The sequence below is a fragment of the Chrysochloris asiatica genome, unplaced genomic scaffold (genome assembly GCF_000296735.1).
Source record: "Chrysochloris asiatica unplaced genomic scaffold, ChrAsi1.0 scaffold00036, whole genome shotgun sequence".
NCBI lineage: Eukaryota > Metazoa > Chordata > Mammalia > Afrosoricida > Chrysochloridae > Chrysochloris > Chrysochloris asiatica.
The window spans coordinates 7,958,552-7,970,121 of NW_006408554.1; the positions used below are offsets into that span (position 1 = coordinate 7,958,552).

General features: G+C 41.6%; 1 protein-coding gene across 1 annotated transcript in view; it reads right to left on the minus strand.

Moving 5' to 3' along the window:
* Nucleotides 1–116: 116 nt before the first annotated feature.
* The window catches only part of SULF1 (sulfatase 1), a gene marked incomplete at its 3' end in the record, with an annotated part of 82,276 nt that continues 70,822 nt past the window's right edge, over nucleotides 117–11,570 (minus strand). The window contains exons 12-20 of the mRNA XM_006860034.1: nucleotides 11,335–11,431; nucleotides 10,261–10,355; nucleotides 9,528–9,593; nucleotides 7,833–8,005; nucleotides 5,841–5,983; nucleotides 5,623–5,746; nucleotides 3,844–3,877; nucleotides 999–1,041; nucleotides 117–140 (exon numbers count right to left, since the gene is read on the minus strand). Coding sequence (XP_006860096.1) covers nucleotides 117–140; nucleotides 999–1,041; nucleotides 3,844–3,877; nucleotides 5,623–5,746; nucleotides 5,841–5,983; nucleotides 7,833–8,005; nucleotides 9,528–9,593; nucleotides 10,261–10,355; nucleotides 11,335–11,431 — 799 coding nt within the window. The remainder of the gene's footprint in view (nucleotides 141–998; nucleotides 1,042–3,843; nucleotides 3,878–5,622; nucleotides 5,747–5,840; nucleotides 5,984–7,832; nucleotides 8,006–9,527; nucleotides 9,594–10,260; nucleotides 10,356–11,334; nucleotides 11,432–11,570) is intronic.

Below are 11,570 nucleotides of genomic sequence, written 5' to 3' on the forward strand. Positions count from 1 at the left end.
AAAGTGAGGGATATGCACAAGAACACCCACACTTGTGGATAATATCCACTTGACCTAGCTTCAATGACTGGATGATCAAAGCGCAACTAGAAGAAGAATGAAGAGGAAAAAAAAGAGTAATCTGATATAAGGGAACGGCTCTTTACAGCAAGGTTCTTTCCCACTCCCTCCATACACAGAGTAGACAGGGATGGGCAACTTGAACATTGGCTATCAAAAATGAGGTGATACAAAGGCAAGAAGTGACTGGCTTACAAGCTTTCAAGAGGGAACCTAGATCCAGAGGGTGTGGAGGAAGGTAGAATCTCCACTGAGTAATATCCAATCTGTCTTAGGCAGGACTGCTGAAAGGAAATGCGAATCGGTCTCTTGTGATACAATGATGAATAATTATTATCAGAACTGATTATGAGGGTTAGAAATGTAAAGGTAGACCTTTTGTAGCAAGTAGGGGACTAATTTTGCATTTTAGGAGCAGAGGTTCCTGGGACCATGAAGGCAGAAGAGTGGAGTAGGACCCTATGCAGAGAAGCAGTGATCCCTCAGATGGAGACAGAGACGATTACATGGAGAGATGGAGAAGCTAGGGACCCTAGACCCAAAGAGGTAGTTGGTCAAGGTGCTGCTCAGCACTTCGGCTCTGTGTCTTGGACTTGGGCATCCCAAGTTGTGTGAAGAGACACCAGCCACCTTCCTTGGTTGAGGATGGATATCCCATTAGAGAAGAGCCAGTGTTTTGGCTGCCCACAGCAGGACAATAAGGCCACCCTTTAAGCTTCTAGGTTGACCTGGGAAAACCAAAGACAAAAACAAGAGATGCATCCTCTTTAGCCTGCAGATCCCTCACAGTTTGGGCCTTGGAGCTGCATTTGCCCAGTCTGGTTGGAATCTGAAAACCAAGAGCCTGGGCAAAAGAATCTCAGCCATGAACAGCTCACCTGTGGTAGGGCTCTAGGCACACATGGAGCTCTGCACCAAAGGCTGGCTGGGAGACAGACAGATGTGGGGCTGCTGTGTCTCAGGACCATAAATGTCATGAGCCTTGAGAAATCAACGATTCCTATTTATAATCCCGAGCCACCAAAACCCACTGAGAGTTGATGCTGACTCACAGCTACTACAGGAAAGAGTAAAACCTCTTCCATTGGGTCCCTCCTGAGAGGAACTGGGCACAGTGTGGCAGGTGAACATGAGATGTTTAGACTGGGAAGCTCACGTGACCACATTTATCAGGAACCTCAGCTTTCTCATATTCTTTTGCAGGTTCCTACATCTGCCCTATATAGCTACCCCCAGCCCTCCCAGTTGCAACAGGTGGGAGTCACATTTGGTCTTCAGCATTGACCCTCCCCAGCCCACGGTCGTGGTTGCATGACCTTGCAGCTCCGTCTACCAAGAACACTCGAGAGTGCGTATAACCTCAGGAAGGATCTGGTCGATGGACATTAGCAGACGTCACAGGAAAGGGCTGCAGAAAGCATTCCCTAGTCTCCACTGCCATCCCTCTGCCACCGGCATTATAAATGCCCAAGTGCCTGATGAAGGCTGAGAGGTGGGAAGCCCAGCCCAGGTGCCCACACATCCCAGATGCACGCATCCTGGATCAGCCAACGATGACCATTGACTCCCAGATCTGATGAGAGAAGGGGTGAGCCACACTAACCCTAGCAAGCACCACGCCTCCTCCTAAGTCCTGGCAACTCGAGTATGTTAACTGTGGTGAGTGGGATAGTTTTTCAAAAAAGAAGAGTGATGGAAATTGAAGATCCATGGAAACCATTTATCTAACAAACGATGGACCAATGAACATCAGCCTGCATGACACTGAGACTAGAAGAACTCTATGGTGTCTAGCTACCACACTGCCAACTGCTCTGAAAAAGATCACATTAGAAAGTCCAGAATAGAGTGAGAGAAAAATGTGAAACAAAACTGAAAATCATAATAAAATCCAGACTTACTGGTTGGATAGAGACTGGTAGAACCCCCAAGACTATGACCCTTAGTCACTCTTCAGATCTGGAACTGAACCCACTCTCATGCCTCAATTTTCAAGCAAACCTCTGAAGGGAGGTATGAAGCCTTGAGATGAAATAGGCAGCATGTATCCTAGGACAAAGCTCAGAAGGGTTAGAAGAAATGGAAACAGGAATCCCAGACAGGAAGTGAGGTAAGTGGTGCTACATTGTGGGGATTGCAATCAATGACATAAAACAGCATATATATAAAACTGACAATCTGCTCTGTACACTTTCACCCAATTCAAATTAATTTTTTTTTTTTTAAAAAGTGAGGACAGAGAGCCTTCACCTTGCATACTTTGGACATGTTGTTAAGAAGGACCTGTCCCTGGAGAACACCACCATGCTTGGTAAAATGTAGGGTCATGAAAAAAGAGGAAGACCCCCAATGATGTGGTCTGACACAGTGGTACCAGCAATGGGTTCAAACAACAATTGTGAGGTGACGCAGGGCTGGGCAGTATTTTGTTATGTTGTGCATAGGGTTAATATGAGTCAGAACAAACAACCATTTACCTCTGGAGAGCATCTTTGTTCTCTCCTCTTGTGTTGCTGTTAAGTGACACTAAGTGACACTGACTTCGTTCCAACTCATACAGACCCAATATAACAGAATGATACAAGACCCAGTCTTGAACCATCATCACAACCATTGCTCTGGTTGAGCGCTTTGTCACAGCCATTGTGTCAACCCACTTTGTTGAGAGTCCTACTTTGCTGCTGACACTCTACCAAACATATCTTCTCCAAATAATGTTGCTGTTGTTGTTAAGTGCCTTTGATTGATAGCGACCCTGTATAGGGTTTCTTAAGAGCAGCTGGGAGGCTTGAATTACTGCCTTTGCAGTTCAAACCAACGTTGCGTCTAGTACATTACCCTGACATTGGGCAAAAGGCAGGAGCCAAGTTGGCTTAGTCTTGGAGTCTCACTAGGGTCCTGGATCTACTACTGAAAAACGAACGGATCACTGTAAAATCACTTCCTGTATCGTATTGGAAAATGAGTTCGCTAGATTGACAGGCACTCAAAATACACAGTGGCCACAACAGTAAGCTTGAGCATACCAACAAGCATGAAAATGGCACAGGACCAGCCAATGTTTCATTCTGTTGTATGTGAGGTCCTGTGATTTTGAGGTGCCTCCATGGTAGCTAACAATAACAACATTGCCAGATAATCAAGCGACAGGGTTCCTTCTTCAGAGCAGAGTAAGGTGCGTGGGTTAGGGACTCAGGTGAGGGTTGTTTGTGTTTGTGGCTCAGGCACTACTTCATTGGTAGCTCATGCACGCCGTTCTGAATGTCCGAATTTTTGGTGTCTACCCCTAACACTCAGAACATTCTTTCAATCCTTACCACCCTGGAGTCCCTGGATCACATCACCAATTTTAAGTACTGGGATGCTCCTTTCCACTTAACTTTTGCTTTAGAATTCTCTTAACTCCTTCTTTACCTTTGGTGCTATATATTATAAAATCCTCTAACTAGTTTCCAAGGAAGTTTCCTCATCATTTTAAGGTTTAACCGTCACAAGGAAAAGAATTCTTCTACTCATCATTCAAGCTTAAAACCATTATCCAACAAACGAGCACAGAAGTCAGTGAATGGTCTGGGAGACATCTTGTGACAGTGAGCTGATTTGAAAGCAAGATAACATCTAAAACCAGTGACAAAGTGTCCCGGAGAATGCTGTTAGAACGTGCAATCACCCCAAGCTATGTTCTGTGCAATATGGTAAGGAACAGAAATTAGTTAACATAATGGCTGGATCATGCAATTATTAGGAAAGAAGCTGCCAAGGAGAATAAAAAAGTATGATTACCTGTGTAGGTCATAGCTTCCTCCTTCTTTATTTCCTGATAGAGGAAAATACAAGAGTAACTTATGTTAGCTTTAGAACACATAAAACACATAAAACCATTCACAATGTTGCTTTCCATGCACAAGGTCTAAATTCTAGAGAGAAGTACACACATTGTGTAAAGTACAGATAGTGCCCAACTCCAATGGAGCTCTTGTATTAGGTTCGAAATGAAGATCAAAAGCTATAAATGAAGATAAAAAAACATAAGAATCTACATGAAAAAAAATGGGTAGACATAAGAAAAGGAGGGGAGCTCATTTAAAAGCACTAAGAAAAGTACCTCCAAAAGTCTGTGGGATTCTGAGTAAAAGTTGAATTTTGGTTAATTTTTGACAAACACTGAAAACATGAGGCTGATAATTATAGCCTCTAGGAATAGTGTAGATGGTGAAGTAAACTATTTGAAGTGTCACGGGTGTGTCTTTTTCCCATTAAGGGACTCGATCAGATTTCACTAAGTAGAGTGGTTTTGTCATCACTGATAAGTGTGCCGTGTTCTTCTGAGGAAAAATGTCTCGGTATAATATTTCTAGTGCCTCTAATACTTGGTTTACATTCCAGACGATAGTGAATTTTTTTTCTGTAAGTTTGGAGGAAAGATCATCAGATAACAGTATATTTTAAAAGATTTGGCTGACAACGCTCAATGACCTTAAGACTGATTTTGCAATCTCAGTTCTCTCTTGGCTGGCAACCAATTCTACTAAGATGTTAACAGAGCTGTTGGCCGAGATGTGAGTGCTTCTCACAGGACATATACATTCTATGATGGAACTTCCATGGACCAAAAGCATTTATGACCCGACAATGGTAGAAATGATGGCTGGCGACGTTGACCATTTTGGGGGGCAAGATCCCTGACTCTACAGGTCACATGTCCCAGAGAGCTGCCTAATTTTATTGCTGGAGATACTGGCTCCAGGCAAGATCCACAGAGATACGATCAATTACACAACAGAAGGCTCTTGTGGATATTTCCCTTTGGGGGCTGGCACACCAGTAAAGGTACCAGCTTCAGGTTTTTCTCCTTCCTGCCATTGTTTTCATTTCTAAAATAATTCTGAGGAGGAAATGGATATTTGTGTTACCAAGGAAAGACATGGGGTCAGTACTCAAACAGTACTGCATCCTCATGAACCAAGGGAGAAATAAGTTGGCGAGTTTAACACTGACGAGCAAGGAGGGAGTATCTTACTCTCCGAGATCCCAAGTTAACAAACTACCCAAATATCTCTAGTTTCTAATGCTATCCACATTGATACAGTGACACATTCTTAGAGACATAGGAAATATTAGCCAATGAAATCCAACTTACTGTGTCATGGGCAGGGACCCAATTGGGGGAGCTCCAATAACTAATACGTAGAAACAATGCATTTTTCTGTCTAAGGTCCCTTAAAAAAGAGGATAGTCTGGTCTGGCTAGCCTAGATTTGACTGTGGACATCAATAACAAACAAATTCCAGAGTTTTCCTGCTGTCTTCACTAGTTGCCTATCAGGAATCAAGATGTGCTAATAGACTAGACCTGTGAGAGAGACTGGAATGAAATGCTCATCAAATATTTTAGCATATTTTTCATGAATGTATCTAGAGCTAAATTTAGAAATTCAAAAGATGTTTGGAATTTACAAGAGGGTTCCCATAACTATCAAAAACTTTCAAAGGCAGATAGCTAGATATCATAATTAATTTTCCAGGTAATGTAAATAGTAATAATATTACACTTTTTGCTTACCAACTTCCAGGCTCTTAGGTTTTGGGTTGCACTGCTTATAACCTTGACAGCTTCTGAGCTCCATCAACTGTATGTGTAGCTGATTTAAAATGCCCCGTTCTACTGTGTGGACTGTATTTGTGAGCTGCAGAGGAGAAAGTCAGGAGAGAATATTTAAGCTCACTTCCAGGTGACCCTATTTTTAACAACCTTCATAAAATGAAAACATACTGTCTTACCTGATAAGGGTCTGTATTCATATCAAAATACTCCAAAAAGCCAGTAGCAAACTCGCAGAAAAGAAAATTATGCGTCTCATTAACAGTACGCAAACACCAGTAGGTGTTGTTGTTAGAACTCGTGCAAGCACAGAAAGATCCCACTATTGGGGAAAAAAGAAAAACAAAACAAAAAAGAATGAAAAAATGTAGACAGTCTCCATTTCATTGGTTATTGTCTTTCTTCAACCTGTATCTTTTTTGTAAACATTGTGATTACATGTTAAAGATCATTGTAATTTTGACCCCTCCTGATAGAGATTTTCTAGGAAACTAGGTGAAAATGAAGAGGAAAAAAAAAGATGCTGTTTCATGATTGGGATCACAGGCTGAAGGTGAAGATGAAGCTCAGGAGTGGTTTCCAAAGAAGGGTAGTGATCGGAGCATGGGAAGAAAAATATCAGGACAGAAAATGCTGACCCATGCCCATTTCAACCGTTCTTTCTCTTGAGTCTTTTTATTGCAGCTGAAATTTCACTTCTTCATTATAAACACGGACACTGAAAGCAACAAGCATCACACATAAAGCTTCAAAAATTCTCACAGATAGTTCTTAGATTCACCCCCAAGAGTGATCTGTGGATTCTTTAGCATCTCAAATTTCCAACTCCATGAATAAGGACATGGGTGGCCTCCCAAGTGCCTTTCCAGTCTAACATTCTGTGTTTTACCTGTTATCCCACCTGTGACACAAATGGCACGGGTACAAGCTTTAAGTCTACCCAGAGGCACCCTGGAAGAAAGGCATGGCAATCTACTTCAGAAAAATCAGCCATTGTAAACCTATGGAGCACACACAGTTCTACTCTGACACACATGGGGCTGCCATGAGTAGGAATGGATTTGAGGACCTTTGGTAGCTGGTGTTTCGTCTAGTTCATGGAATGATAATCCTTCAGTCAGGTGATGTACCATAGAATTTGAACTAGGGTTTCTATATGATCTGAAGAAATACTTTATACAGACAATTAAACCATGTTGTTAAGTGCTATTGAGTCGATTCTGACCCATAGTGACCCTGTATAGGGTTTCCAAGGAGCAGCTGGTGAGCTTGAACCTCCAACCTTGCAGTTCAAATGGCTTTGTAGTCTGCCGTATTAACCCACAGTGCCACACCAGGATTCCTAATTAAACCACATATGAGCATAAATTTCACAAGTGGACAATTACTATCTTTCCATAATCTCAGAATCCAATGGGTAAAACAGTAAATATTTTATTGAGCCATTATTATCTGTAAGCATGGCCCTAGGTACTAAAGTAGAAGTACCACTTTTTTTTAATCTCTTTTGATTATATCTAGAGCTGTTGTTTTTGTTAAGTGTCATTGAGTTGGTTCCGACTCAAAGTAACTCTGTAAAGGGTTTCTGAGAAACAGCTGTAGGGTTTGAACTGCCGACCTTGTGGTCGCAGTCCAGTACTGATCCTACAGTATCACACCAGGAGTCTATACTTAGGAGCAAGTACCTGAAATAAAGCAAAACCAAAATATATTGGAGACAAAAGTCCTCTTTCATTCATTTAGTTATAGAGCACCCTTTTCAAGTATTAACTCTGCCAGGTGCTAGGTACTATGCAAAATAAAGCCATAAGGAGAAAAATCCATGAAGAAATTTGACATTTCAAAAAGAATACAAACAAAAACAATCCTAAGGAACAAAAAGTAATTTTTGACAAAGTAACATGACTTGCCAACATAGAAAGTAATACGATAGTTTCTTCTTGAATCTGTTTAGATTCCTGGTTTTGTGTGGCGCTGTGGGTTAATGCGCTGGATTGCAAAGGCAGTTTAAACTATAAGGTCGGTGGTTAAAGTCACCAGCTACTCCTCGGAAACCCTACACAGGATCCCTATGGGTTGGAACTGACTGGAAGGCACTTTACAACAACAGCTATAGTAGGCATCACTGTCCACATGGTGGCAGTATGTGGCATGTAAGAAGGACGACTTACAGTTCCAGAAGGGGGCCGTCTGCCAGTGGTTGTTGTCATGAGTGAAGCAGGTGAGTCCGGGAAGACTGCACTCATCCCCCTTCCGCTGGCGTTTCTTCTCCTTCCTCTCCTTCTTCCTTCTACGGTTCTCCTTGAAAAGCTGAAGTTTACTGTCTACTTCTTGAGCAGCCTCCCTATTCCAACAGAGGAGATTTTTTATTAACGATCAAGAAGTACTTTCTCACTTAAAAATGTGATTGCTACTATAAACCTCCAACACATATTTGCATACATGATATTGTTGTTAAGTGCCATTGAGTCGGTTCTGGCGTATAGTGACCCTGTATCGGGTTTCCAAGGTGGCTGGTGGGTTTGAACTGCCGACCTTGTGGGTAAAACAAACCTTACAATCCAGTGCATTATCCTGCAGAGCCACACCAGGATTCCATACACAAAGATTGTTGTTAAGTACCATCGAGTCATTTCCAATTGATTGCGACCCCGTAAATAGTATAGTGTCTGAGGAGTGGCTGGTGAGTTTGAACCACCAACCTTGTGGTTCAAGCAACCTTGCAGTCCAGTGCTTATCCTACAGCCCCACACCAGGACTCCATACATCATGATAGATGATCTTTATTTTTACAAAGGGCTCTAAAACCTAGGAGTCCTGGTGTGGCACTGTGGGTTAACACCCTGGACAGCACAGTCAGTTTGAACCACAAGGTTGGCAGTTCAAGCTCATCAGCCACTCTTTGGAAACCCTATACAGGGTTGCTATGGGTCAGAACCAACTCCACAGTACTTAACAACAACAGGATCAATATTTTCTCCCTTCCTTACATTTAACCACTGATGGAAATAAAAGTCCAGGTAACAATACCCCTCAAGCCTGTCACTTAACTTTGTAGTAGCTTGGTACCTATCAGCTGTAAAAACAATTGGTTGGATTAGATGACTTGGAATACATGATCTCTAAAATTCTTTAAAAAATTCTACAAAACAGGCCTAACATGTCTTTCTTTTTAAATCTTAGTTTCCACAAAGAGACTCAAACTGTGTTGAGGCTCAAATACAAAAATTTCCTTTCTATTCAAATTTTACTGTATTTTAAACATGTATATTTCTTGTCATTTTCAGAGTTAACATGATTATAGACTGTTTCATACAACACACTGATCTAATCTAGCATCCACAACTCCCAGTCATTCTTGCACAGAAGGCAGTGCATTGAATACAACATAGTTTGTGTGTTGTTGCCTCTAACGCATGACAACCCCATGCATTATAGGAGCTGGTGGTTCTGATCTATAGAGTTTTCACTGGCTGATTTTCAGAAGTAGATTGTCAGGCTTTTCTTCCTAGTCTTAGTCTGGAAGTTCCACTGAATCCTATTGAGCACCACAGTAATACATGAGCCTCCACTGACAGAAGGGTGATGGCTATACTTGAGGGTCATTTCCTAAATGTGGTAGAGAGTGCTCTCAGAGTCTGAGTAAAGCTCCAGGTAGCTCTGGCTCCAAAGCCTTATTACAAAAGGATAGATCACAGTCCCTTGGTAGACTGTGGGCTTTATTTTCACTGTCTTGAGTTAACTGCCCTCGGAGGTGACTCTACTTCTGAAGCAGCACCAGTTAGAAGCCAGGAGTCCCTCCAGCCTTTCTGGAGTGCATGGACAGTCCTCTACTCTCAGCATCTGTGGACATCAGTGTTACTTACTTGAATGGATGAAGATGGCTCTTCAATTTCTCTTGTTTTTTTACCCCTTTCTCTTTATTGTAATAGCTGCAGGCAAAGGATTAAAAAATGAGTTTTCACAACCTTTCATTTGACCAAACCATTCATTTTATACAAAAGTAGCCAAATTGAAGGAAAATAGTTGCTTTGTTGTAACTATTTTAGATTAATGGAACGCTTTCCTTTTTAGGTTCTGCACTGGTTTATGGCATATTCAATTTGATCTAAATGGCTTAGATTGTTAAAATATAAAATAATGTCAATCAATTATTCATCTTTTGATTGGTTTAAAAAAAAAAAAAAGTTGTAATGACTTTCAAACACCAGTTCTCTTTGAGTTGATTCCAATTCCTGGCAGCCCCATGTGTACCAGAGTAGAACTGTGCTCCATAAGAGGCTCAGTAGTGCCCCCCCAGGCCTTTCGTGGACACTTTTGGGTGGACCCTCCCCTCCAATCTTTTGGTTGGCAGTGAGAGCATTAGCAGCATCATGAAGGGTTTCTGTCATCACTTTGCTGTTGTTATTAAGTGGCATAGAGTTGGTTCCAACTCATAGCGACCCTGTAACAGGGTTTCCAAGGAGCAGCCAGTGAGTTTGAACCACCAACCTTGTGCCTCAAAGCGACCTTGCGGTCCAGTGCTTTATCCCACAGTACCACACTTGTACAAACGGTAATGTGCTTGGGAAGGAATCAGTAGGACAGGTAAATGCTTACCTCTGTTTACTACAGCCACATTCCTCAGGCTTTCTTCTTTTGAGGTGTCCTCTCACTTCTCTTAAATTCTTAATTTTATCTTGCAGAGCTTCAATCTGGACAATAGGCATTTGAAAAATGGCATTTTCAGATCACGATGTCCTATACCAAGTGTTTTGTCCCCACCTTATTTTCTGTGTTTTCTATGAGGGGCATCAAAAAGTGTGTAGGAAATCCCATTCTCTTTCAATTCCATTTTTCTCCACATACTTTTGGAAGCCTCCTCATAATGGTAACTATCCATTTGAGATGGTAATTAATTTGGAAACAAACTGGGCATAGACTATGTCTGTCTCTAGATTTCCTCCAATGTTATAAGTAAACCTGAACCATCCCATGTGTTATAAATAAACATGAGCCAATGTCTCTTTTGTAATTGAATCACTTTAACACATGGATTTCAAAAGGTCATTGACTCAGTCTCTGTTGTCTTCTCACACTATTTTATTGTCAATCAGACCTATTGCTAAATCATTGGAAAACGAGAAACACCTCAATTGGTTGCTAGTTTTCATATAGTTAGCGAAAAAACTCAAATTCGGCTTTCCAGCTCTGCAGTGTGTGCCTCCAAATGGGCACAGCTGGTCTGGAGGGCCGAGTTTGAGTTAGGAATTTAGCTTATGTTCTGGATTAAATTGTATTCCCCAAAAGAGGTTTAGGAATACTAACCTCTAAGGCTGTGGCTGCAACCCTGCTGGAAATAGACTTTTCTTGGTATATTCATTAGGTCATACCTGAGTCGTGTAGATTCTAAATCACTTCTGAGTAATAAAAAGGGTGGATAAGACACAGGGACCCATATGTATGTAAGGAGACAGATGTCATGTGAAAGTTATCTACAAGTAAACTAAGGAACCCTAGAGCTACTGACAAGACAAGGAAAAATAGATATGGCTGAGACCTTGATCGGGAATTTTAGCCTCAAAATCTGTGAGTAAATACATGTCTGTTCTCGAAAGCCACCCCCACGTGGTCTGTGTGTTATAGCAGGACTATGTATCGAACACATATAACAAGCAAATCGCCATGACTCACCTCTTTATCTATGTAGGCCTTATGGTCCTTCCAGGCTCGGGCTGATTGGTACAGTTCTCTCTCACAATGGATTGTATCATTTGGAAGAATAAAGCATCTATAAATGCACACACACACAAACCAATGAAAAACAGTAAAGAAATGGAACATGTGAACATCAGTCTCCACAACTGAGACCAGAAGAACTGGAAGGTGTCTGACTACCACTACCAACTGCTCTGAAAGGGATATTAGAT